We start from the raw sequence: 27,182 nt of genomic DNA, 5'->3' as shown, positions 1-27,182 counted from the left end.
CCCAGGGATGAATGGCTCCTAAAAAGTCACTGCCCTGTTTATGGGGTCTTTTTGCCCGAGGGACCTCTCTCAGGCCCCTACCTCCTAGTTAGTGAATTTCTCAATGGCATTATCAGGTAGGAAGCATTCCTAACCCTGTTTTACAGGTAGGGAAACTGAGGCACCAAGCAGTTAAAGGTTTGGTGGGTCTGAAATTGGAGCCCAGGTCCGGTTTAGCCGTTGCCTGCGCAGCCTCGCACTGACCCAGCCCCACTCCCCACCCCGCGGCGGTCACGCCACCCTGTACCAGGCCTGTGCTGGGCCGCTTCCAGCCTCGGCGGGCGGGGGGTGGGGAGGACAGGACGGGTGACCTCCGCCGCCGCCGCCGCCGCCGCCCCCGCCAGCGCCCTCCCGGAGCTGGGCCTCGGCCAGCCCCGCCCCCTCCTGCCCCCCACTGCGCCCAGCTGCAGCGGTGGGGGTGGCCCGTGCCCCGGGGATCCGGAGCAGGGGCGGGAGGGCGCCACGGGACCCCCCGCGCGCGCACACACACCTGCGGGCCAGGTGCGATCGCGCCCTCGCGGCGTCCCCCTCCGCGGCCGCCCGGGCGGCGGGGCGGGGCGGGGCGGGGGCGGGGCCGGTCCGGGGGCGGGGCGGGGGGCGGGGCCACCGCCGAGGGCCGGGCGGCCGGGCGGTGGCGCGCGGAGGACGCACGGGCGGCGGGACGCAGGGACGGCGGCGGCCGGAGCGCGCGAGGCGAGTAGGACCCGAGGCTGGGTCGGGGTTCGAGTCCGGTTCGGGGTTGGAGCGTGGTCCCCGCCCCAGCCACCCCCAATCCCGGGGCGCGACCTCGCCGTTCTCCACGAGCCTCTGCCTCCAACTCTACGTCTCGGTCCAAACTTTCCGGACTCTGAGAGCCTCGTTCCCCGCCTCTCTGTCCCCTCCCCGCCTTGGCCCCGTCCCTGCCTCTCGCCCCCGGCCCCGTCCTCCTCCGCCTGCACCTCTCGCCCTGCCTCCGCCCCATCCCTGCCGTCGCTCTGCCCCTCTCCGCCACCTCGGTCCTCTGTGCCTCCTTCCCCCCGCTCCGGCCCCCCTCGCCTCCTCCGCGGCCGAGCCGGGCCGGGCCCCAGACGGCGGGAAGGCGGCCCGGCCGGACGCCGGGCTGGGCCTCGGCCTGGCGGCTGGGCCGGCGTGGGGAGCGGCAGCTGTTTGCCATTAGCCGGGGACCCCGCAGGCCCCGCCCCCTCCCTCCACGGGGCGGGGTCACCCTTGCCCCCATCTTTGGGGCGGGGAGACCCCAGAGACGTCCGGCTTGGCTGGGAGGGGGGCGCTGCAGGGAGACCCCGCGGGCCATTCGGCCCGGTCCCTGTTCCCTCTTGGAGTGTCCGCCTCTTTTTCTCCATCTCTCTCCCACCCGGTGTTCCCTTTTTTATACCCCAGGGTCCCACTCAGGGAGGGGGGCTTCAGCCACAGACACCTCCCCCATCACGCTCCCCACCTCCATCTGCGTTCTAGACCTGGAGTCGTCCTCGCACCTAGAGGGCGATCAGATGACTAGAGACCCTCTGACTTCAGTCTCTGTGTCTGGGCAATGGGCAGAGGGATGCGGAGCTAGGTGTGAGGTGACCCTGGCAGTGGGGAATCTTCCGGGCCTAGGTTCAAGTGCAGACCCAGCCCCTTCCCCTTCTAGTGACCCTGGACAAACTCACTGTACATTTCTGTGACCCCAGATGCCCTGTTTCCAAAACAGGGCAATAACCTGTGCCTGATGGGAATGTTGTGATCAGATGAGCAGCTGGGGTGATTATTACTATTACGATTATTACTCGCCCCACCGCTTTTCACCTCCAGGGGCCCCCACAGGATATTCCGATTCTGCTTCCTGCCCGCCCATCTCTCTCAGGTCCCCAGAAAATGCTTTTGATCACCTCCCTGGTGTGTAGGGGTGAACCTCCAAGCAGGTGGAAAACCAAGTTTCATACAATTGGTTACTGTGCTGCAGGCGGCATTGGAAGCCAGAGACGTGGAAACAGAGGGTAAGAGAAGTGGAGCGAGATACACAGGCGTGGAGAGCGTGGAGAGACGCAGAGGGACGTGAAAAGACTAAGCAAAGGCACTAAGCAGGAGGCGAGCAGGGTGTAAGAGGAGGAGGAGCTTGGCCGCCCCTGGAGCCCCAGCCCCGCCTTCATGCCCGGCAGGTGCCCCGCCTGGTCCATCCTCCCAGGTACCCACTGCCCTGGCCCTCCTCAGCCAGAAAGGGTCCTCCTTGGTGGGATGGGATGGGCTGGGGCCTCTGGAGCAGGGTGGCTAGAGGTCAGACAGCAGAAAGAACTGGCCAAGCTCAGGCTGAGAGTTGGGGACAAAAGGGTGCTGGCTGGTCTCCAGGGCTGAGGAGGGGTTAGTGAGAGGCTCTGATTGTCCCTCCCTTTTGCAGCCTCCAGGCACCCTCTCTTACTTCCTCCCCACCCTCCCACCCCCATGACTTCCCTGGCCACCACTCGGCCTTCTATCCCTGCTGCGCCCCTGAGCCGGACGCATCCTGGGGGGGCAGGAAGTTCTCGTGTAGCCCGGCAGCGAAACTGTTTATTTTTAGAGAAAATTGTTTCCATAAAGAGGAAAGGCTTTGCTCCTCACTGCCTCCCCCACCTCACCGACTTTCCCTCCCCCCCACTCTGGTTGGCCTGCCCCAGCTCTGCTTTGGGGTCCCCTACCCTGAGCTCCATCTCTCCTGGTGTCCCCGTGTCTCTGTGTCCTCGGATCCTTTCAGGAAGACAGTCCCTTACTCAGGGCCTCAGCCCCCTGCCCACCTCAGCCCCCATGCATCCCTGTAGCCAGCTTCTGGCCTGGGCTGAGAGGAGGGGTGCAGGAAGGGTGGGGCCTGTTAGGCTCAGGGGGCCCCCAGCCCAGGGCCTTGTGGAGGCGGGGCTGTGGGAACAGCTGGAGCCTGTCCAGCGGCTGGACAGATGTGCAGGCAGGCCGTGAGGTTTGGTTTCTTTGTTCCAGGCCGCGGGCCCCCCCCCACCCCTTTCCACAGCCAGGCCGGGTGTGTTCCTATGAGAGGGTCCCAGACTCGGGGAAGAGGAGGGATTGGGAGGGGGACAATTGTGGGGGAAGGGTGGCCACATCCCCTTCTTCCCCACTGCAGACTCTTCCTGACTCCAGGCTCCAACATCCCCCTTTCCCCAGGTAAGCCTCAGCCAGTGCTGCAGGTGATCTGAGATAAACCCCAGGTGACTCTTGAGGAGTGTCTGCAGACCAGAGGATGGCCCAAGTCCTGCACGTGCCAGCCCCCTTCCCAGGTCAGAGGGCTCGGGAAGAAAGGGCCCTGCTCCAGGGTCTGGGGAAAAAGATAAGGCCTTGCCTTGAGGGCAGTGGGAGGGGGGCATGGTCACTGGGGGTAGGATACAGCCCTGCCCTGCAGGCCTGAATGAGGGCCTTTGGCTCTGCCCTAGAGGGTCTGATGGGGGAGATAGTCTTTTAGGGAAAGGGGCTGGTCTGAGTCCAGAGACAGTCCCTGGTCCCTGCCCTGGGGGTTTCTGAGGAGGCAGGGCCTTGCCCTGAGACTGGAGCCACAGTTGAGCACCCAGTGGTCTCCCCTCCTGTGGGTGAATAAACCTCGACTCTCCCTGGGATGTGAACATGAGTCTTCCCCCTGAGGAGGGGACAGCAGTGTTCAGAGGCCCTGGTCTTTCTTCACGCCCCAGGGGCCCCCGGTCCAGCCTCCCCACCCGCCTTCCCTGCCAGGGAGCCTGACCCACCATACTCCGTGGAGACGCCCTACGGCTACCGCCTCGACCTGGACTTTCTCAAGTATGTGGATGACATTGAGAAAGGCCACACGCTCCGGCGAGTGGCCGTGCAGCGCCGGCCCCGCCTCGGCTCACTGCCACGGGGTCCCGGCTCCTGGTGGACATCCACTGAGTCTCTGTGCTCTAATGCCAGTGGGGACAGCCGCCACTCGGCCTACTCCTACTGTGGCCGTGGCTTCTACCCGCAGTATGGTGCCCTAGAGACGCGCGCCGGCTTCAACCCGCGCGTGGAGCGCACGCTGCTGGACGCCCGTCGCCGCCTGGAGGACCAGGCGGCTGCACCCACTGGCTTGGGCTCCCTGACCCCCAGCGCAGCAGGCTCCACAAGCTCATTGGTGGGCGTGGGGCTGCCACCCCCAACGCCACGGGGCTCGGGACTGTCCACACCCGTGCCTCCCAGCGCTGGGCACCTGGCCCACGTGCGGGAACAGATGGCGGGTGCGCTACGGAAGCTGCGGCAGCTGGAGGAGCAGGTGAAGCTGATCCCCGTGCTCCAGGTGAAGCTCTCTGTGCTGCAGGAGGAGAAACGGCAGCTCACAGTACAGCTCAAGAGCCAGAAATTCCTGGGCCACCCCACAGGGCCCCGGAGCCGCAGTGAGCTCTGCCTGGACCTCCCAGAGCCCCTCGAAGACCCGGTGACCCTCGAGACCCGGAGCGTGGGCACCTGGGTCCGAGAGCGGGACTTGGGTGTGCCTGACGGGGAGGCGGCCCTTGCCGCTAAGGTCGCCGTGCTGGAGACCCAGCTCAAGAAAGCACTCCAGGAGCTGCAGGCAGCTCAGGCCCGGCAGGCTGACCCCCAGCCCCAGCCCCAGCCCCGGCCTCCACCAGACAGCCCCATCCGCGTGGACACTGTCCGGGTGGTAGAGGGCCCTCGGGAGGTGGAGGTGGTTGCCAGTACAGCTGCCGGGGCCCCTGCACAGCGGGCCCAGAGTCTGGAGCCCTATGGGACAGGGCTGCGCTCCCTGGCAACGTCTGGAGGGGTCGAGAGCCCTGCAGTGTTCCGTACCCATGAGGTGGTAGAGACAGCGTTCCCCACAGCCACTGCATCCACTGGCAACGTCCACCTGGTGAAGAAAATTAGCATCACGGAACGAAGCTGTGACGGGACAGCAGGTGAGCCATAGTGCACGGGGGAAGCTGGGGGAGAGGTGCCCTTTGTTCCTGTGAAGGCCAAGGTCTAGCCTTAGCCCTGGCCTTCCGTCAGACCAACCACGCTGGTCTCTTCACCTGCAAAAAGGGGACAGTTGTGCCGTTGATTCTGTGCTGTAGGGACCATGCAGAAAAATCAGGTATCTGATTGAGTGTACCGTCCTCATGTCTAGTGCATTGTAAGTATCCAGAAAACAGGAGGTATTTGAGGAAGGGTCCCTAGGACTGTTGGCTTGTTGAGCCAAAAAACCCATCCATTTTATTCAGTAAATGGTAGAAACCAATTTCAGTCCGGTTTAGGCAATGTATTATTCATGTAACCTGGTGACGGGTTCAGTCATAGCTGGATTTAGGTGCTCAAATATCTTTTGTGCACCTTGAGGTCTTTCTCAGGTGAGTGAAAGTGGCCCCACCACTCCAGGGATCTGTCTTTCCATCTTGGTGGAAAGGGAACTTCTCAGTCCAAATGGTGCCCATAAATGATCCCAGGAGCGCCCCTCGTTGGCCAGTGGCCGTCATGTGCCCATCACTGAGCCAAATCACAGTGTCTCTCACTGCCCCCAGTGCAGATCCTCTAACCCCAGATCCTGGGGGTAGAGGAGCCCCACCCAAGCCCTGTGGCCTTTGAGGGAACAAAGGGGTGTCCCCTAGAGGAAGTGCTGAGTCCTCATGCCAGGAAAGGGGATGTGGGATCTGCAAAAGACAGCTGCCCCACCACTGCCACCCTTAGGCTCCTGGGAGAAGCTGTCAGAATGAGTCATAATAATGACAGCTGTTCTTTATCAGAGGCTAGCCTGGTGCCAGGTGCTGTGCTGAGGCTTTCAATCATGGAAGGCTGAAGAGTATGGGCTTTACAGTTAAGCAACCTGGGTTCAAATTCTACTTCATGATGTAGCCCTAGGTGAGGGACTTCACCCCTCCGGGCCTCAGCTTCCCAATCTGTAAAGTGGCATAACCATAGTCCCAGGCCCTAGCACTCGTGACTTGATGTACACAGTGAACCCTCCAGCGCTGCTTATTGCTGCTTCTGTTGATAACTTTCAGGCTCATTCTGCTCAGCTGGGGAGACTGAGGCTCAGGGAAGAGCTGTACTTGCCCTATGTCGCACAGCCACGAAGTGGCTGAGCCAGGATCTAAACCAAGGTCAGCCTGAACCTGCAGGGGGCTCTAAGGTACAGCCTAGGTCCCTGTCCCAGTCTTGAATGTCAGAGCCCCATGGAGGGACCAGAGGGCACATGCTGGAGGGAGGGGACCCAGCTGTGTTTTTTTTGCCTTTCCATGTTGTTCCTGGCCAGCTCCAGGCACCACTCCTCTGTTCTGTGTCCATCGCAAACACCCGGCCCTTTGACTCTGGCCCCCAGCCAAGGGCTCTGCCCGGCTCCGCCTTGGGATTTCTGAGAGGCAGCCTTCATTCCAGACATGCCACCTAGGGCAGCCATGGGGCTGCCTGCCTGCAGGACACACAGACCTAGTGATGTTCCCACTGTGTGTGGGCTGCTGCCCCCAAAAGCTCTTCCTTGTGTCTCACGTAACTCCTCCTTGCTGCAGCCAGCCCCAGCCTCTGCTTTGCTTGGGCGGAGCTGGAGTTTGCCCGTTCATTTCAGTGTCTTCTCAGTCTGCTAACTTTTATTGAACATTTGCTATGTGCGGGACTCTTTTGGGCTTTGGGGGTACAGCAGTGAACAAGATAGACAAACGAGTGCGACAAACAAGTGAAGCCCCGTAGTAAATAAGTGAAGAAGTATCATTTCAGAGGAGAGGTGTTTGAAGCAAATAAAACAGGGGCATGGGGTAGGCAGCCATCAGTTGGGGTGATGGTCTGGGTTCCAACTCTGATTACCCTGCCCCCTAGTTCTGTGCCCTTGAGCTAGTTATTTGACCTCTGTGTGTCTCATTTGCAAATGGCTGGGGGTAGGGGTGTCCTGACAACCTGGTATCACCAGATCAGTGTGAGGCTTCAATGTGTCAGTTCCCACTGGGTGTTCCATGTGGCATCAGGCACATGGTAGGTGCTTGAGGGTTAGCGGTTGGCTCTTTAAACCAAGATGTGGGGGATCCCTGGTGGCTCAGCGGTTTACCGCCTGCCTTTGGCTCAGGGTGTGATCCTGGAGTCCCAGGATCGAGTCCCACATCAGGCTCCTGGCGTGAAGCCTGTTTCTCCCTCTGCCTGTGTCTCTGCCTCTCTCTCTCTCTCTCTCTCTTTCGTGAATAAATAAATAAAATCTTAAAAAAAATTTAAAAAAAATAAAAAACCAAGATGTGAAAGAGAGGCAGCAGCCACGTGGCACCAAGGTGGGAAGAAGAGTGTTCACGGTGGGGGCAAATGTCCTGAAGCGAGGAGGGGCTCGAGCACGTAAACTGTTGAACCAGCTAGAGTAATGAGGCCAGACAAGCAAGGTCCAGAGGTGCCTGAGCATCAGCGGCGGGCCCTGTAGGGCTTGCAGACTGGGGAGGAGGAGCAATATGAAAAATGAAATTAGATGTACGGGACTTGACAAGCTTTCGGACCATGTGTTTAGGTCACCCAACTTGATGGGTAGGTCCCGGAGTACTCCCTGGGGGAGGAGGCAAGGAGGACTTCTCTGCCATCTAGAATTCCCTCACTGCAGCCAAAGGGCGAAGCAGCCTTCCCCTCAGGCTGGAAAGGGTGGGTGGGACAGGCAGAGGCTGGAAGACCTCATGAAGTCCCATCCCCCCACCACCCAAAATCAAGGCAGGGAGATGAGTGGGAGACGGGGCAGCTGGGCGTGTGCATCCGTGGGGGCTCCAAAGCTCTGAAATTTCCTTTGCTCCTGTTCAAAACATATTCCTATGACAGCAATTCATATGCTCTGTGGAAAGTTTGGAAAGTACAGAAAAATCTGGAACACAAAACAAAACCCCCATAAACCCACCACCGCCCAGACACAGCTGTTGTCAGCACTTCTGCTTCTTTCCTTCCGAAATTTTTAATGCAGAAAATAATATGTAGGTTTCAAGTCCAGCAACAGGGAACCGATGGAATGTGTTGTCTTGCATTATTTCACTTTTAAAAGCATTTAGGTAGCTTTACTTGGGGCCAGGGCGTTTCTAGACGCTCTTTTTCCATTTTAATTCATTTACATCCCCAGCACCCCTGTGAGGTGGGTGGCGTTATCATTCCCCATTTGACAGAAGAGGAAACAGAGGGCCCCGTGGTTGCCCACTGTTCATGGAGCCAGGATTCAAACTCCGCCTTTGGTTTTCTTTGATGGAACCTGATCCCAGGGGCATTTCTTCCCGGGATTAAAAATTCCCGGGACGTAGTATTTACTGGTGAGCCACGTCGATGTCTGCTGTCATCGGGCGCCACACAGATGTTCCTCTGCAGAAACCCCTCACGTCTTCTGTTTTCTCAGGACGGGTTTCTGGAAGACCATTTTTGAGGACCATGATGTCTCTTGCCAACTTGCTTTATTCCCCTGTGGCCCCACTCCCTTCCCACACTGGGTGGCTGAGTGATTTAAATTTTTAAAAATTTCTTTTGGCCCAAAGGAGGCCCAAACTGAGTTCATCTAAATTCTTCTGCTCACAGTGACCATCTCCATCTGCGCCTGCCAGCTCCCTCATTTTACTTGATTCTTTTTCCACCTCCACCTTCCACCCCCAGTGCTGAGGGTCGGTAAATATTTTCAGCTCCGTGGGCCGTATGATCATAGTGGCAATGGCTCAATTCTGCTTGGTTCTCTCTCTCTCTCTCTCTTTCTTTTAAGCTTGATTGCAGTGAGCTTAATATGCAAAAAAATTAGCATATTTCGTGCACGAATTTTGATGAGTTTAGCGTCTCGGTTCTGCTTCTGTAGCACGTAAGTGTGGACAGTATAGAATGGAACAAGCGTGGCTGTATGAAATGCAATTTCATGTAATTTTCACATGTCCCAGATAGCATTCTTTTTTGTTTTTCCGACCATCAAGAATGCAAAAATCGTGCCCATAGTCCATAATTCGCCAACCCCTGCTCTATGCCGCTCACACTCCCCGCTAGCCCATGTAATATCATTCCTCGCAATCCACCTTCCAGAAGCTTATTTAGACATTTCAGTGTCCTTGAAAAATATGCTCTGTGCATGCTTGATTTCCTAAAATGGTATTGTGATTTCCGAAGGAAAAAATCTTGCTGTTTCTCTCTCTCTCTCTCTCTCTCTCTTTTTTAATCTCTCTGTACACTCTTTTTGAACTCTCCACCCTAATGCTTATACATTGGGTTTGTCAGTCAGAAGGACCACGTCACCTTCTGCCCTAGTGTGTGCTACGCTTTCCTCATCCATACCCCCTTGGGGGCACCCAGTTATGTCCAGCTCCTGGCTGCCATGAGCAGTGCTGGTGCTGTCTTCACATGTCGCTTCCCCTGGGGTTGCTGATTCACAGGGAATTCACCATTTCACTCCAAGTTTTGTCCAGTCCTCTCTGGGAAAGCTCTCCCTGTCCACGCTCCCACCAGCCACGCTTGGATCTGAGGTCCCCATTGCCCCACATACCCACCAACACGAAGTTTTTTCTCTCATGTTTTGCCCATCGACTCTGGTGCAGGGTGGTATCTCCTTGTTTTAATGTGCATTTCTTTGATCTTTTGGTGAGATAGGGCATCACCATACATGTTTCATAAGACTCCTCTGTGAATCACTTATTTGTAGCCTTTGTCCGTTTTTCCTTGGGCAATTTTGAGAAGTTCTGACATATTCCAGGATCGAGGTTGGCAAACTACAGCCTTTGGGCCAAGTCCAGCCCACTGCCTGTTTTTATAGGCTCACAAGCTCTAAGCATGGTTTTTCATATTTTTAAATGGTTGAACAACGTGAAAAGAAGAACATTTTGTGACACGAACAAAATTAATATGAAATTCGTGTTGTGACACAGCCATACCCATTAATTTACGTACTGTCCAGGGCTGCTTTTGCTAATGAGACCTTCCAGCCCACATAACAGAATATTTATTGTCTGGCCCCTTACAGAAAAAGTTTATTGAGTCTTGTTCTAGAAGAAAATCCTTGGTCACTTCTGGTATTGTGAATATTTTCCCATAGTGTATATCCTGTCATTTAATTTTGTCTATGAAGTTTGTTGTTTTATAATGAAGTAGAAATGTTCATGTCAAATACAGTTAAACCGGGATCCCTGGGTGGCGCAGTGGTTTGGCGCCTGCCTTTGGCCCAGGGTGCGATCCTGGAGACCCGGGATCGAATCCCACATCAGGCTCCCGGTGCATGGAGCCTGCTTCTCCCTCTGCCTGTGTCTCTGCCTCTCTCTCTCTCTCTCTCTGTGACTATCATAAATTAAAAAAATTAAAAAAAAAATTAAAAAAAAAATACAGTTAAACCCATCCTATTTTTCTTCTTTTGTTAATTTTTAAATTTTTTTTACAGATTTTATTGACATATAATTGACATGTAGCACTGTACCCATTCAGGGTAATCAAATAATGATTGTGATATTTGTATATATTGCAAAATAATTATTACAGTAAGTTTAGTTAATATCTGGCAGCTCACAGAGTTCCAGACTTTTTCTTGTGACAGGAACATTTAAGATCTCCTCTCTTAGCAACTTTCAGATGTTCAATCAATACAGCGTTATTAGCTATAGTCACCATGCTGCACAGGACAGATCCAGGATTTATGTATTTCATAACTGGAAATTTGTACATTTTGACCCCTTTCTCCCATTTTCTCACCCCCTTACTCAGGAAACTACCAGTCTGTTCTCTGTATCTAGGAGTTTGGGTTGTTTTTTGGTTTTTGTTTTTTTAAGATTTTATTTATTCATGATAGACACAGAGAGGGAGAGAGGCAGAGACACAGGCAGAGGGAGAAGCAGGCTCCATGCAGGGAGCCTGATGCGGGACTTGATCCTGGGTCTCCAGGATCACGCCTGGGCTGAAAGCAGGCACTAAACCGCTGAGCCACCCAGGAATCCCCTGTTTTTTTTTTTGTTATTGTTGTTTTGTTTTGTTTTGTTTTTACTTCTACATGTGAGATCATCTTGTATTTTTCGTATGTAGTTTGAGGTTTGTTTATTTGTTTTTAGAGACAGAGAACGAGGAGTAGGGAGAGGGATAGAGAGAATTTTAAGCAGGCTGCGCACTTAGCACGGATCCTGATGCCAGTCTTGATCTCACAATCTTGAGATCATGACCTGAGCCAAAATCAAGAGTCAGACATTTAACCAACTAAGGCACCCAAGCACCTCATCTTTGAGGAATTTTTTTTTTTTTAAGATTTTATTTATTTATTCACGAGAGACACAGGCATAGAGAGAGGGAGGCATAGACCTAGGCAGAGGGAGAAGCAGGCTCCCTGTGGGGAGCCTGATGTGGGACTTGATCCCAGGACCCTGGGATCACACCCTGAGCCAAGGCAGACGCCCGACCACTGAGCCATGCAGGTGCCCTATCTTTGACGAATTTTTAAAGGAATCTTTCCTCTTCCTGAGGCCCCCGATATTCTGTTACATTTTCTTCCTGTAGCTTTGTACCTTCCTGTAGCTACATCCATCCTTCTGAGTTTTCATGTTAAGGTGTGAGGTAGGGATCCAGCTTGATTTTTCTTGGGTTGAGTGAGCTTCTTTTCCCAGCACCACACCACAAGACCCCATCTTTCCCACTAATTTGTGGAAACCCCTTTGTCTTAACCCAAGCTCCCTCAGCTGGGGCCTTTGCTGGGTCTTCTCTTCTTTTTTGTTCCTTTGGCCCATTTCTTCCCTCAGCAGCATTTGCTCTTTTGGCCACTGTGGCTCTTTGGCTGCTTGGCATGTTTTACTACGCCCTCCTCAGCCAGGTTCCCCATCTCTACCCTCTTACTATAAGGTTGTTTTGGCTGGTCATAGACTTCGGTTCTTCCATATAAATTGTGATGTCGTTTTGCCCTGTTCCTTAGTGGAATGACAATAACAATTACGATCAGTTCTATTATTGTCATTGCTGTTTCAACATTGCAGTGCCTGACTTTGAACTCCTCACACCAGAAGGAGCCATCCAAGCTTTTGGAGACAGGGCCTGCTTTACCTTTGGAGCAGAATGGGCTATAGTGCTGCTCTGTTTCTTTTTTTGTTTGTTTCCTTTTTCTACGTCTTAAAAAATTGTGGTAAAGAACATACAACATGAAACTTAGCATGTCTGACTGGCCAATTGAGTGGCATGAAGTACATTCACATGGCACCAGCATCCCTCCCTAGAACTTTCCCATCTTTCCAAACTGAAACTCTTAAACACAGACTCCCCATTCCCTCCCCCAGCTCTTGGCGCCCACCATCGACTTCCTGTCTGTGAATGTGACTCCCCTGAGGACCTCACATAAGTGGAATCAGACAGGATTTGTCCTTTTGTGACTGGTTTCTTTCACCAAGCTGAGTGTTGTTTCACCTGATTTATTTTTTATTTTTTATTTTTTTTACCCTCCCAGGTCTTTACATTAAGAGTCTTGAGTTTGGGGCAAATAACCAAGGTTCTGAACTGGCCCGTCTGCCTTCTGACACCTTCCACTTGGCCATATAGTGATTTTGTTTGTTTGTTTGATTGACTTTATTGACAGAGTTTAAAAAAGAAACCGAGACAGCCACATAGACACCCAGCGTGTGCTTTGGTTCCCCACAGGGGCTCGGGCTGTGGCTCTGGAATCAGCCTGGCCCAGCCACACCCTGAGCTGGGTGCTGTCAGAGACACATTCTGTGGCTGGGTCTCATCTGTCCTTCACTCTGTGCTTGTTCTATTTCCTCTCTGTTCTTTTTTTTTTTTTTTTTTTTAATTTTATTTATTTATTCATGAGAGACACACAGAGAGAGGCAGAGACACAGGAAGGGGGAGAAGCAGGCTCCCTGCAAGGAGCCTGATGTGGGACTCGATCCCGGATCCTGGAATCACGCCCTGAGTCAAAGGCAAACGCTCAACCACTGAGCCCCCAGGCGTCCCTTCTCTGTTCTTAACTCCATTTGAGTATCATGGACTTGAAGTAGTTACTGTGTATGTCAGAAAAGGTTGTAACCATTCAAGGGAATTGAAAGGAATTGTCCGGGAGACCCCAAGGCCAACGTTGAAATGAGATGCCCTGGGGAAGCGGTGACATAGAAGCCACACTTGGCCTGTGGGGGGCCCTGAGCAGGTTCTGAGATGGGGACAGCCACTCACAGTGGCACTTTTATTCCTGGCACCAGGCTGGCAATCCAGGCCTGGAGCACCCTGCCACCCCACTCCCACCCACATGGGCAGGGGGTACCCCTGGGACTAGCGCCCTCAGAGTCACCTTTGTCCTCTACCAAACCTGGGTAGGGTTTCTTAAATGTGATAACATATACATATGCATGATATAAAACTTACCATCTTAGCCGCTTTATTTTTTAAAGTGGCTCTATGCCCAATGTGGGGCTTGAACTCATGACCCTGAGACGAAGAGTCACATGCTCCACTGACTGAGCCAGCCATTTGCCACCCCGCCCCACCCCCCATCTTTTTTTTTTTTTTTTTTAATGAGAGACAGAGAGAGAGAGAGAGGCAGAGACACAGGCAGAGGGAGAAGCAGGCTCCATGCAGGGAGCCCGATGTGGGACTCAATCCCGGGACTCCAGGATCACACCCTGGGCTGAAGGCAGAAGCTCAACCACTGAGCCACCCAGGTGTCCCCCCACCCCACACCCCCCAATCTTAACCATTTTAAAGTGTCCAGTTCAGTGGCACTAAGCACATTCACATTGTTGTACAACCACCCCCACCATCCATTTCCAGAACATTTTCATCTTCTCACACTGAAAATCTACCAGGGTGGGCTTGGGTTGTTTTTGTTTTTTGTTTTTAAGATTTTGTTTATTTGTTTTAGAGAGAGAGAGAGAGCATGTGTCCCCCTGTGAGTGGGATGGGAGGAGCGGAAGCAAAGGGGAGAGAAAATCTCAAGCAGATTCTGCACTGAGCGTGGATCCCAACCCACGTCTCAAGATCATGACCTGAACTGAAACCAAGAGTCAGGTGCTTAACGGGCTGAGCCACTCAGGCACCCTTACCTGGGTGGGGTTTTAATTCTTATTTTCTGGGGACACGTGGGAGGCTCAGTAGATGAGTCTTTGGCTCAGGTCATGATCCCAGGGTCCTGGTATTAAGCCCCACATCTGGCTCCATGCTCAGCGAGGAGCCTGCTTCTCCCTCTCCCCCTGCTCGCACTCTCACTCTCTCTCTCTCAAATAAAATCTTTTAAAAAATTTATTTTGTAATAGCCCTTATTGTTTCTTTTCCTGATTGTTAAAGTGTTAACCTGCTTAAAGTTCAGAAGAAGGGAGCTGTGATATCATAACACAGCCTTGCTCTTGTTAAAATACTAATAAGTCTTATCAAAGTAGCGTCTACAATTCATGATCCTCGAGAACTGTTGATGTCCAGACCTTGTTCTAAGCCCTTCCCCCCGCACTGTGGTCCTCAGTCCGCACAGAAATGCCATGATGGAGGAAATGCCATTCTCCTGACGCACAGAGAGGTTAAGTGACTTACCTGAGGTCACACAGCTTGTTCATGGGAGAGTTGAGACCCTCCCATGACCACGACTCTTGGCTGTGATCACACCTCATTTCCAGATGACCTTCAGAGTGATATTGGAGAGGTGGGGGTCACAAGCCAGGATTGTAAGGTCGCAGTGTCTTCCCTGTCCCTGACCCGCTGCTGTTGCAGGCAAGAGACTGCTGGTGGAATCAGATTCTGCTGCTCATTCACTGGGTGACTCCAGGCAACCCTCTGTGCCTCAGTTTTCTCATCTGTAACAATCCGGATCTCATGGGGTGGGAAGACTTGACGAAGTGACATGAGCATCAGCCCCCAGAGCACCTGGCCCCGGGGCATGTGACCCCAAGGACACGGCTCTTATCCACCTATGGTGAGCACCTCTCTTCCTCCCCTGCAGGGCTCCCACCGGCTCCTGCAGAGTCACCTTCGTCACCCCCAGGAGTGGAGGCCACCTCCCTGGCACAGCCTGAGAAGAGCGCAGGTGGGTCGGCTGCCCGGGATGCTGCTGACGGGGAGCCCACCAGGCAAGCAACCTCATGCCAGTCACAGGAGGTGGGGGGCGCAGGTAAGTGGGGGTGGCCTCCCAGGCGGACGGGGCGCTGGAGGCCTGGGCTTAGGGTCCAGCTCAGGGAGGTTCTTATGATGCCACCTATCCCCGCAGGTGAGCCCCAGGCCCGTGTGCGGTCCATCATGAAGCGCAAAGAGGAGCCTGCAGACCCTGCAGCCCGGCGGAGGAGCCTGCAGTTTGTGGGCGTCAACGGCGGGTGAGAGGGGGGTCCCCTCTTCCCCCAGCCCACGCTACCACCCTTTCCTCAGCTTTTACCTTCCTCCTTGTTTTTTGGCTCCTTCATGTCTGAGAATGCCCCCTGGTCTGGGCCCCTTGTTTTGATTCATTACTGGAACCAAGGCACAGTAGCCAGTTGGGGACACCGAGGCACTTCGGGGCCAGGTGACTTGCTGGAGCTCACACGGCCACCGGGAGTCAGACTCCCGAGCCTGGGCCGCAGCCTCTGCCCCACGCCCCTCCTCAGACTGTGTCGGGGGAGGCATTGGTGTCCCCAGAGACGACACTGAAGGAGGGGACGAGTGTGCTGCAGGATAAGCAGGGAGTGCCTGGAGGGGCTCAGTTGGTTAAACATCTGCCTTCGATTCAGGTCATGATCACAGAGTCCCAGGATCGAGACCTACATCAGGCTCCTTGCACGGCAGGGAGCCTACTTCTCCCTCTGACCCTCCCCGTTCTTGTGCTCGCTCTCTCTCTCAAATAAATAAATAAAATCTTTAAAAAAAAAAAAAAAAAAGGATAAGCAGGAGCTACCAAGTGAAGAGTGGGGGTTAGGAGGGCAATCCCGTTAGAGGGCACAGCCTGATAAAGGCTCTGGTGAGAGGAAGCAGTGATACCCTTGAGAAGCAAGAGGCACAGGAGTTCGGAGTCAGGGACCATTTGGGGGCTTGACTGCTAGGCCCAAAAGCTTAGACTTTGTCCAGAGGCAGCAAGAAGCACAAGAGGGACCTGCGTAAGAGGCAAAGGAGGAAGAGGTGGAAGGTGAGAGCAATATTTTTCCCTGACCCACCCTGAGCATTATCACAGGCTGAGCTAGTGTTTATTGAGCACCTACTGGGTGCCAGGTGCTGGAAGGCACATCCCTGCAGCCCTGTGACGTAGATACTGCCATTACTCCCACCTAACAGATGGGGAAGCCAAGGTGCAGAGCAGTCAAGTTGTCAGAACCCTGTGCCCTCCCCTGCCATGTCCTGTCCCATCTGCAGCATCTCCTCACTCCGCCCGTCCTTCCTTCCCAGATACGAGTCCTCATCTGAGGACTCTAGCACAGCAGAGAACTTCTCAGACAACGAGAGCACAGAGAATGAGGCCCCAGAGCCAGAGGAGAGGGTTCCAAGTGTGGTCGAAGCCCCCCAGCTCAGGCCCTCGGGGACAGCAGCAGCCAAGACCAGCCAGGAGGAGTGCCAGCTGCCTCGGGAGTCTCAGCACGTGCCTGTGGCGGAGGCAGCATCAGGAGCGAATGCAGAGGAGGAGATCCGGTCAGTTTTCTCTGTTAGGAGGGACTCAGACAGAGTGAGGTGGGTCACTTCTGCCTCAGATCTCACTATTCATGCCCTCTGAAGGAACCTCCCATCAGTTATACACACCTTAGTCTGAATTAGCAAACTAGTGCTTTCTCCTGGCTATCGGAAGGTCTACAGGCTTTGATAAACTGATGCAGGCAGTTTGGGTTATTGGGGTTAAAATTTAAGGGGCAGGCAGAATTTGTCCTTAAGCCACCCACTGTCTTTGGGATGAATGCCCCACCTGCCCACATGTTTGTATCTTTTTTTTTTTTTCCACCCTGATGAAAAATCTGCCCTTGGGCAAAGATTTTCTATCCACTACTGCCCACTTGGAATAAACTTTAGTCTGTGTGTCCACTTTCTCTTGGAATCTGTGTGTTCCCCCTGTCTGTGGTCACCCAGGAGGCCGAGGTGAGTGCTCCCAAGGTAAACTTCCCTCTTGTCCACCCCTTGCAGGATGGAGTTAAGCCCCGACCTCATCTCAGCCTGCCTGGCCCTGGAAAAGTACCTGGACAATCCAAATGCCCTCACTGAGCGGGAGCTGGTATGATGGGGCCCTGGGTCTGGGGTCCCCTTCTTCTCTTCCACCCCTACCCCAGCGTCTCATCCACAGTGTCTCCCTGTGCTGGCTTCGAAGGGACTCCAGGATCCAAGCAGAGAGCTTGGGAGGTGGGGTGGTGGGGCTTGGGTCATGGGCCTTGGACGGGGGCCATGGTGGTGGGCGGGGCCGGAGCCGGTCACCTGCTGGCAGTCCTGGCCTCTGGTTCCTGTTGTTTTGGGATCTTGAGGGAGGCGGTGCCACATTTTTCTTGACTGGTGTCCGTCCTTGCCTCTGAAGAGCACATGTGCAGGATGGAGATGCTCACACCTTCCTTGGGGGCACACCTGGGCCTCCCTTGTCCGGGACGGGGAGACCACACTCTTTAGTGCAAGGGGCTCACCCAGGGAGGGTTGTCCACACTTCTCCTTCAGGCTCTGGTTCAGCACAGGGGTGTCCACACCTGGGGCTCAGTCCAATTGGCGGGGAGCAGGCTGCTGCCGCCCTCTTACCTTCTCCCCTCCGCATCCAGAAAGTGGCCTACACCACGGTGCTGCAGGAGTGGCTGCGCCTGGCCTGCCGCAGCGACGCCCACCCCGAGCTCGTGCGGCGCCACCTGGTCACGTTCCGGGCCATGTCAGCACGCCTGCTGGACTACGTGGTCAACATCGCCGACAGCAATGGCAACACCGCTCTGCACTACTCCGTGTCTCATGCCAACTTCCCCGTGGTACGGCAGCTGCTCGACAGCGGTAAGCCGGTGGGGCAGGACAGGGGGGCCCTGGGCAAGTGGGCTGGCTGCTACCCCCACTTATGGTCTGATGGGGGAGACACTGCCTTCATAGTCTCTTGAGGGGCATGCCATTCTTCCGGTCTGATGGAGGGATGTTGTCCTCCCTGTCTGGTGGAGGAGACACCACCCTCCAGCCTGGTCAGGGAGGTACAGTCCGTACCTATAGCCCCCGCACACTGGCGAAGGCAGACACAGTCTTTGTGTAGACTTTTCCACCACCCCCAAGGACCCCTATGTGATGAAGGTGACCTCTCTGGAGCCGTGGTCTGAGAGAAGGCCATAGCCTCCCTCCTGGGACTTCAAAGATGTGGTCCTTGAATAGGCAGGAAGAAATCTGCTCTTCCCTGGTCTAACAAGGAAGATAACAGCCTCCCAGACTGATGAAGGAAGCAGGGCCCACAATCTGATGGAGAAGGTAGAGGCTAGTCTGAAGGGGGACTGGCTCTTCCAGATTAGTGGAGGAGACACAGTCCCCTACTCTTAGCCCTAAACCTGCGTGCCAGTGTCAGAGTCTCCAGGCTGTTGAAGGAGACACAGTCTCCCCCTCCTTAGAAGTCCCTCATCTAATGGGGCGGCATAATAGAGGTGGAGAGCCTGGGGCAGAATGGGGCGCTCAGCCTGGGGAAAGGTAGGACTCAGGCCACAGCTAGACTGTGATAGCCAAGACGTTGCCTGGTTCTCATGGGCTCTCCCCTAGTTTTGAGGTCTGAGGGTCCCATGTCCTCCTTACCACCCCCCCCCAGGTGTGTGCCAGGTGGACAAGCAGAACCGCGCTGGCTACAGCCCCATCATGCTCACTGCCCTGGCCAACCTGAAGACCCAGGATGACATTGAGACCGTCTTGCAGCTCTTCAGGCTCGGAGATGTCAATGCCAAAGCCAGCCAGGTACAGGCCCTTGGTGCTGCAGACCCCAGTGGTACTTCCTGCTTCCCGAGCCCTGGCTGTGCACCAAGCCCAGATGTGATCTCATTCCGTGCCCAGGGGGAGAATCCCCGCTGCACGGAAGAGGAAGCTGAGTCTCAGAGAAGCCCTCATTTCTTCCAGGTCAGACTAAAGGAGGTGGGATTTGAACCCAGCTGATCTAGCTTTAGAACCCCATTCTTTTTTTTCTTTTTTTTCAAGATTTTATTTATTTATTTGACAGAGTGAGAGAGAGCACAGTAGGCAGAGTGACAGGCAGATAGAGAAGGAGAAGCAGGCTCCCTGCTCGTACAACTTGGGGCTTGATCCCAGGACCCTGGGATCATGACAGGCTGAAGGCGGATGTCCAACCGACCAAGCCACCCAGACCAGATGCCCCTAGAACCCCATCCTTAATGATCTGTCTGCCAGACTGCCTCTGATACAGGGCCTTCTGGTGGAGATGGGGTGTGGGGTGTGGGAGGGATCCTCCACCTTTCTTAATCTGACACCATCCCACGTCGTGCTTGGTAATTCATTGAGCAGCAGCTGAAGATGCTAGGGATTCAGATGGTGGACGAGCGGGCACGTCTCCGCCCTCCTGAAGTTCACTAGCGGCCTGGAGCTCTGGGAGCTGAGAGCATTCCAGGCAGCACAGAGGCTTGGAGCAGGTTTGGTCGGAGGCTGCAGAAAGCCACCAGCAGCATTTAACCAGGGCAGTGGCAATGGCCTGCTTTCTGATTTGAAAAAACTCCCTTTGGCTGCATGTTGGGGAGCAGAAGCCAGGAGAGCGTGGAGGTGACTGGGGCGTGGACAGGCATCTGGGCAGAAGGGCAGCCAGGACTCTATGGGGATAGCAGGAAAGGGGCGGATTTGCAACAGCTTAAAAGACAGCGAAGGAGGGGCGCCTGGGTGCCTCAGTCTGATAAGTGTCGGCCTTCAGGTCAGGTCATGATCTCAGGGCCCTGGGATTGAGCCCTGTGTCAAGTCAGGCTCCCTGCTCAGCGGGGAGCCTGCTTCTCCCTCTACCCCTCCCCTGCTCATGCTCCCTCTCCCTCTCTCAAATAAATAAATAAAAATTAAAAAAAAAAAAAACAACAACAAAAAACACAGGATAGAAGCAGGGCTCTGTCACAGGGCATAACGAGTGAGAACAGACCCTGCTGGCTCTTCTATTGACTTAGTTTTTTGTTTTTGTTTTTTTTAAGATTTTATTTATTTATTCATGAAAGACACAGAGAGGCAGAGACATAGGCAGAGAGAGAAGAAGGCTCCTCCCCATCAGGGAGCCTGATGTGGGACTTGATCTTAAGTAAAAACAGTATTTCAGTGGTTTACTTATTTTAACTGAGGTGAAATTCACATAAGAGTATCCATTTAGGGGCACCTGGCTGGCTCAGTTGGTAAAGCATGTGATTCTTGATCCTGGGTCCTGAGTTTGAGTGCCACCCTGGGAGTAGAGTTTATATTAAAAAATAATAATAATAATAAACGGGTTCTGGGTGGCTCAGTTGATTCACCATCCAACTCTTTAATTTCTACTCAGGTCATGATCTCAGGTCATGAGATCGAGCCTTGTGTTTGGCTCTGTGCTAGGCATGATGCCTGCTTAAGAGTCTCTGCTCTAAAAAAAAGAAGGATTCTCTGCTCTGCCCCCTGCACATGAGCGTTTTCTCTCTCTCTCTCTCCCTCTCTCTCTCACACACAAAAATAATAATTTAAAAAATATTATAGCTTTTAAAGTATACAATTCAGTGGCATTTAGTACATACACATGTTGTACAACCATCACCTCTATCTACTTCTAGAACATTCCTATCACCCCAGAAGGAAGCACTGTGCCATTAGCAGTCACTCCCCATCCCCTCTCCCTCTGTTCCTGGCAAACACCCATCTATTTTCTATCTCTATCGATTTACCAATTCTGGTTATTTTATATAATTAGGATCACATAATACGTATTCTTTTGTCTGGCTTCTTCAACTGAGCGTTAACATTCTCAAGATCCGTCCGTGATGCGGTGTGCATCAGTGCTTCATTCACCTCTAAGGCTGAATGATACTCTGTAGTATGGGTATATGACAGTTTGCTTTTCCATTCAGCCACTAATGAACATTGATTTAATTTTTTTGAGGTTCAACTGACATACAGAAAAGTATACAAATCTTAGCTCAATAAGTTTTTACATCTATATTTACATCTGGGAGCTAGGAATCAGCTTTAGTTGGGGATGGGAGTGGGTAGGCAAATAATACCTCTCCAAAGAGGAAATGTTTAAGCCAAAACGTAAGGGATGAGGGGACAGCAGGAAGAGAAGGAACCAGCAGGTGCAAAGGCCCAGTGGTGGGAGGAATTGTTTGAGATCTAGAAGGCCAGCAAGTGGGGATACTGTTAATATCACAGTACTTGGGAACCATGGAAGATTCCAGAGCAAGGGTGTCATGCCTTGGGGCCTGCATGGTCCATAAACCTTTTCTTTGCCCTGCCCAGGCGGGACAGACAGCCCTGATGCTGGCGGTCAGCCACGGACGGGTGGATGTCGTCAAAGCTCTGCTGGCCTGTGAAGCAGATGTCAACGTGCAGGACGATGATGGCTCCACGGCCCTCATGTGCGCCTGTGAGCACGGCCACAAGGAGATCACAGGGCTCCTGCTGGCTGTGCCCAGCTGCGACATCTCGCTCACTGATCGCGTGAGTCCCCACCCAGGTGCACCCCGGGGAGGGCGGGAGCCCAGCTCGGGGCCTCGTCATAGCAGTGGATGCTTTACAGGACGGGAGCACAGCTTTGATGGTGGCCTTGGACGCCGGGCAGAGTGAAATCGCATCCATGCTGTACTCTCGCATGAACATCAAGTGCTCTGTGAGTGTCAACCCTGGCAGGGTGGGTGGTGGGGACTCTGGGCTGGTGCTGTGTGTGGCCCATGCTTGTTGAACCTTCCCGGTGCCCCCATGAGGAAATGAGGCACAGACAGCTGAGACTACATAATAGCATTTGAACCTGGATTTGTCTGGTTCCAAATGCATGCTCTTAATTACCATCCACTCATTTGAGAAATATTTACGGAGCACCCACTGCGTGATAAGCCCTGGTAGTCACAGCCCTGAACAAAACAGGAAATGGCTTCTGCCCCCACAGAGCAGGCATGGTAGCAAGATACAAAATATGCAAATCACTGTGTAGCCAGGGCACAGTAGCAGCTGGAAAGAAACCTGAAACAGGATAAGAGGGACAGTGAGAGTGGGGACCTACTGAGGAAGAGGAGGAGTGAGTTGTGTGGCTGTGCATGCAGAAGGAACAGCCGTTGCAAAGGCCCTGAGGCAGGAGCATGCTTGGTGTGGTGTGGAGCATCAAGGGCTCCAAGGGGAGGAGATGAAAGCGAGGAAGTGATTCCATAGATCATGAAGGATCTTTGGGGCCATGGTGAGGACTTTGGCTTTTACTCGACACATGTCATTGTACGAAAGACCTTGACATGTCTCCCTGTAAAGAAACCTAACCTGTGTCTAACTTGGCATTTCTCTATTTGAGCATAGAAACCAGGGTTTTTTAAGAAATCATGCACACACAAAAAAAGGAAATCATGCCTGTTAGCAAAACACTCTCAGGAAGCCTGACAGGATAATTCTGATACTTGCTCTATCCTAAGTGTCTGATGGAGGAGAGAGCTGTTCCAGTCTGAAGGAGGAGACAGGGGCACTCCTCATAGGTCTCTAAAACGATACCCTTGTCTGATGGAGGAGACAAGCTCTTCCAGTCTGATGGAGTGTATGCTAAGTGCCTCTCAGCCATGATTTCTCGAACCCTCCACAAGAGCCTGACTCAGCTGTACAAAGTACTGTTATCATTTCCATTTTTCTGGTGGGGAAACTGAGGCTTAGAATGGTTACAGCCCCCTTTCCCCCAACAGCCCGAAGTCCCACGGATAGGAAGGGGTGGAGGCCCTGGGGGGCATCTGACTCCAGACCTTGGGCAGGAATCTCATGTTCCTTCCTCCTCACTCTACCTTGCACTTGCTCTGGCCTCCCTGAGGCACATCTGGGGCCCGGCTCGGGGGTGGCATGGTGAGCATTGACTACAGTGACCCCCCCTCCCCCCAAACAGAAGGGGTCTTCGGCTTCTTACTAAGGCTCTAGGTTTTTCCAGCTTCATTCCCCAGGGTGTTGGGTCACCTGGGACTCAGTTGTGGTGCTCAGAGCATCACCTAGGGATCAGCTCAGCCTCAGTTTTTTTCAACTGGAAGATGGGAGTGTTAGGACCAGGTGATAACCTGTTGTCTGATACGTGGTCCTGCCCCCAGGGACTCCTGAGGGACAGACCCCAGTCCTCCATCTTTGTCTACCTGGACCACTGCTGTTGCCTCTATCCTGGCACCCACCCTCACTGCCTCCTCCAGTCTGTACTCCCCACAGCAACCAGAGGTCATCGTGAAGCCCCGAGTTAGGGTACATCCCTCCTCAGCACACAGTCCTCTTTGGCTGTCCCCCTACTTGGAGAAAAAGCCAAAGTCATCCCCAGAGCCCACCAAGCCTTGCACCAACCCCCTCCCCTCCCCACCTCTCTTCTGCACCTTGCTCAGGCCACTCAGGCTGTCCGCTGCTCCTGCCTCAGGGCCTTTGCACTTGCTGCTCCCACTGCCAGAATGCCCACCCCTTGGCTGGCCCCTCAGCATCACTCAGCCCAGAAGGCCCCCCGCTTGACTACCTGTACCCCACTTTCATTCCCCTCCATCCTTTAATCCGTGATGAAAATCCTCCTCTGCAGTCATGTGCTGTTCTGAACATCCCCTTCCTCGAGGCCAAGGGACCGCGTTCTCCTGTTCACTCACCTCAGCCACAGGGCCAGCCAACAAGGTTGGCGCCACGTAGGCATTGGCAGTGATGCCAAACAAAAAGAATTCTGCTTCTTGTTTCAGTTTGCCCCGATGTCAGATGACGAAAGCCCTGCGTCATCCTCTGCGGAAGAGTAGCCGTGAGGGAGACCAGCCCCAGAGCCAACCGTCCCTCCTCCCTTGCCCCTTGTCTCCTCCCTCGCCAGCCCCCACGCCGACCCACCGAGGCCCAAGTCTCAAAGGCAAGTGGGGTTTTCCTTCTGCTTCCCAGGAGGAGCCCCCCAACAGCAACAAGACTCCAGCCTAAAGCGGGTTTCTCCCTGGTACGCCAGTTCAAAGCGGCCGCAGCGCAGACTGGAGCTAAATTCTTCCATAAATTGGCGCCAGTGGCTGATGCTGGGGCGTGGGTTTGTGAAGAACATGGAGAACAATCAGCTGGCAATTATGGATGGAGCCGGGTGAAAAGGAGAATACCGTATTTTTGAGTCATTATTGGGGGAGTGGGGGAAATCCTATTCCTTGTTGCCAAATTTGAAAGTCACTGGAATTGCATATTTTCATTTTAATCCCGAATGTCATTATGTGCGGGTCACGTCTGGAGTGGCTTGACGCCCCCGCCCCCTCCCACTGCCCACCCCACATTTACTTGTCTGCCAGATAATAGTGTTTTGTCCACTTCAACCCTCCCCCCCCCCCCAACCACTTTCTTGGGAGAATATTCTTCTGGTCTCTTCGCAAATCCAGATTCTGTCCTTGTCACTCAGGGCTGGAAGCTCAGTCCTTCCTGCTGCTTCCAAGTCAGGGGGGCTCAGGACCCAGCAGCCGAGATGTGTGAGCAGTTCACATGCAAGAATCACCCAGAAATCCGTCCCCTCCCTGCGTGGAGGCCCTGGCAAATATTAATTTTCCTAGAAAATCCTTCAGACCTAGGGATGCAGGAAATGAAATCGGTTCCCAGAGCAGCTGCCGCGTCCCTGGGCTTGGAACCCTGGTAACACGGGGGCCGCCTTCCACCTCCCCAGACTCCAGAATTTCTCTCCTCAAAGGAGGGGGAGAAAAACAGGGCATGCGCTTGCTGGCAAAGCACAGGGCAAGCTCCAGAAACTCCATGTGTGCACAATTAAAAGTTGGCTGCCCTCGAGGGCTCCCAGTGCAAACTTAAAGAGACAGGGCTTTGCGGAAAACCAAACAAAGGCCAGCTGGGGTTGGTGATGGTTTTTTTTTTTTTTTTTTTCCTTTTTTCTTTTTCTTTTTCTTTCTTTTCTTTCTTTTCTGCTTTCCTTTTTTTTTTTTTTTTTAACCTACGGGCTTTCCGGAGCTGCCTGGACCAGGGCCTGCTGGAAATCAGGCTCACCAGACACACACAGTTTCCTTCATGGCCTGTTCTGTCCCCAGAATCTTAACAGAGTTTTCTTTCCAGTTCCTTCCTTTGGTGAACAAGAAGAAAAAGGGGGGGCGTGTGGGGGATGGGCTCGGAGCCTTGAGAAGTGCCTTGTGACAGACAGGGAGTCAGATCCCCAGCTAATCAGCGTCCTGTCCCCTCTCGTCCGGTTCTCAGCTCAGCTGCCAGGGTCGGAGCCAAACCGCAGCTGGACAGAGCGAGCCCTGAGTGCTCATGTTCATTCAGGAAAGCGAAGTGCTGGCTTCTCTCCTAGGAAAGAAGGGGTTTCTTGGCTTGATGGAGTCTGGCGTGCTTTGATTTTGACAGCAGGGAGGTACCTGAGACAGAAGAGCTTGGACGGTCAAAGAAGACACCCTCGATTGCGTGTGCGTGCGTGCGTGTGTGTGTGTGTGTGTGTGTGTGTAAATTGGAGAGAAAACAAAACCAAAGCTGACTGGGGACAACTGCTGTGTGTGACACAAGGCCAGGACTTTGGGCAGCTTTGAGATGTACCAAAGCTGTACGCCTGTGTGTCTGGCCCCTGAGCTGGCCCTTGGGTTTAAGCTCCTAGAAACAGCTCATTGACAATACCACCACCGCCCCCCAAATAAGTCTCTATTCATCCCTGCTTCTCTTCCCCTACCCACTGGGCTCGCTGTGCTAGACTAGGCTCCAGGGACGTCCCGCCTTTGTCCCTGTTCTCACGTGTATTCGTTCCTGACCTTTAGCTCCACTTTCTGACCACGGTACGTCCATAAAGACAGTATTACACTTAAATGAAGTATTCCTTTTTGTAATCGCGTTGTAGAAGATAAAGGAATTTAATAAAGCTACCGTATGATAATGTCCACACACGAGTGCCTGGTCTTTGTCTCACTGTGCTCCTCTTTTTTTTTTTTTTTTTTTTTTTTACTGTGCTCCTCTTTAAGCTTTAAAATAGATCTCTTTTTAAAAATGAACTTAGGGCAGCCCCGATGGCCCAGCAGTTTGGCACCGCCTTCAGCCCAGGGTATGATCCTGGGGTCCCAGGATCGAGTCCCACATCGGGCTCCCTGCATAGAGCCTGCTTCTCCCTCTGCCTGTGTCTTTGCCTCCCTCTCTCTCTCTCTCTCTCTCTCTCTCTCTCTCTCTCATGAAAAAATAAAATCTTTTTTAAAAAATGTACTTATTTTGGGGCGTCTGGGGTGGCTCGATTGGTTAAGCATCCGACTTGGTTTCAGCTCCAGTCATGATCTCAGTGTCATGGGATGGAGCCCCACATCACGCTCCACGCTCAGCTGGGGGTCTGCTTGGAATATTCTCTCCCTCTGCCTCTGCTTCATCCCTCCCCACCACCCACATGCACTCTCAAAAAAACATTAAAATTAAAATGGACTTACTTCAAACAATGGTCAGAGCAACAGAAAAGTGACAAGAATAATACAGTAAACTCCCTACTGCTCTGCACTACGGGGTTCTATCCCAAGTGGCTATTTCCATTTAAATGTAAATTAGTTACAATTAATTTGTGCTCCTTAAGCACACGTGCCTGGTGGCTACTGTATTGAACTGTGGAGGTATAGAACATTAGAACATTGCCATGTTTGCAGAAAGTTTTTTTTTTTTTTTTAAGATTTATTTATTTTATTTTATTTTTATTTTTTTTTTTAATTTTTTTTTTTTTTTTTTTTATGATAGGAACACAGTGAGAGAGAGAGGCAGAGACACAGGCAGAGGGAGAAGCAGGCTCCATGCACCGGGAGCCTGACGTGGGATTCGATCCCGGATCTCCAGGATCGCGCCCCGGGCCAAAGGCAGGCGCCAAACCGCTGCGCCACCCAGGGATCCCAGATTTATTTATTTTAGAGCAGGAGCAGGAGGGGCAGAGGGAGAGGGAGAGTCCCAAGTAGATTCCACTGAGCACAGAGCCCAACATGGGGCTCGATGCTATGACTCCAAGACCAGAACCTAAGCTGAAACCAAGAGTCAAACGTTCAACTGACTGCATCACCCAGGCGCCCCTGCAGAAAGTTTTAATGAACACCCACTGTGAACACCACAGAAAAAAATCTTTACTGATATTTTTTTCCCTCGTGATAAAATACTTCATAGTGATTGCAAAAGGCAAAATTCTAAAAATACAGAAATGAGGGCACCTTGGTGGCTCAGTTGGTTAAGCATCTTCCATCGGGTCATGATCTTGGGGTCCTGGAATTGAGCCCCATATCAGTCTCCTTGTTCAGCGGGGAGCCTGCTTGTCTCCC

At 53.3% G+C, this 27,182-nt stretch overlaps 1 protein-coding gene across 2 annotated transcripts; it reads left to right on the top strand.

The window, feature by feature from the left end:
* The first annotated feature begins 1,978 nt into the window (after positions 1-1,978).
* Positions 1,979-25,787, top strand: KANK2 (KN motif and ankyrin repeat domains 2). Of its 2 annotated transcripts, none has more exons than XM_041760760.1 (12): positions 1,979-2,200; positions 3,163-3,275; positions 3,681-4,898; positions 14,825-14,908; positions 15,089-15,191; positions 16,231-16,470; positions 16,954-17,041; positions 17,568-17,787; positions 18,572-18,714; positions 21,220-21,420; positions 21,500-21,589; positions 23,643-25,787. In XM_041760760.1, exons 2-12 carry the CDS (start codon positions 3,239-3,241, stop codon positions 23,694-23,696), a joined length of 2,478 nt encoding a protein of 825 aa, XP_041616694.1. In that variant the 5' UTR covers positions 1,979-2,200; positions 3,163-3,238; the 3' UTR covers positions 23,697-25,787. The 2 variants fall into 2 exon arrangements, with proteins under 2 accessions (XP_041616694.1, XP_041616693.1); XM_041760759.1 differs by having other exon boundaries at positions 14,825-14,992.
* Positions 25,788-27,182: the final 1,395 nt, after the last annotated feature.

Source organism: Vulpes lagopus, chromosome 7 (genome assembly GCF_018345385.1).
Source record: "Vulpes lagopus strain Blue_001 chromosome 7, ASM1834538v1, whole genome shotgun sequence".
Classification (NCBI taxonomy): domain Eukaryota; kingdom Metazoa; phylum Chordata; class Mammalia; order Carnivora; family Canidae; genus Vulpes; species Vulpes lagopus.
The sequence above is the reverse complement of the archived record's forward strand: the minus strand, read 5'-3'. Positions and strand labels throughout refer to the sequence as shown.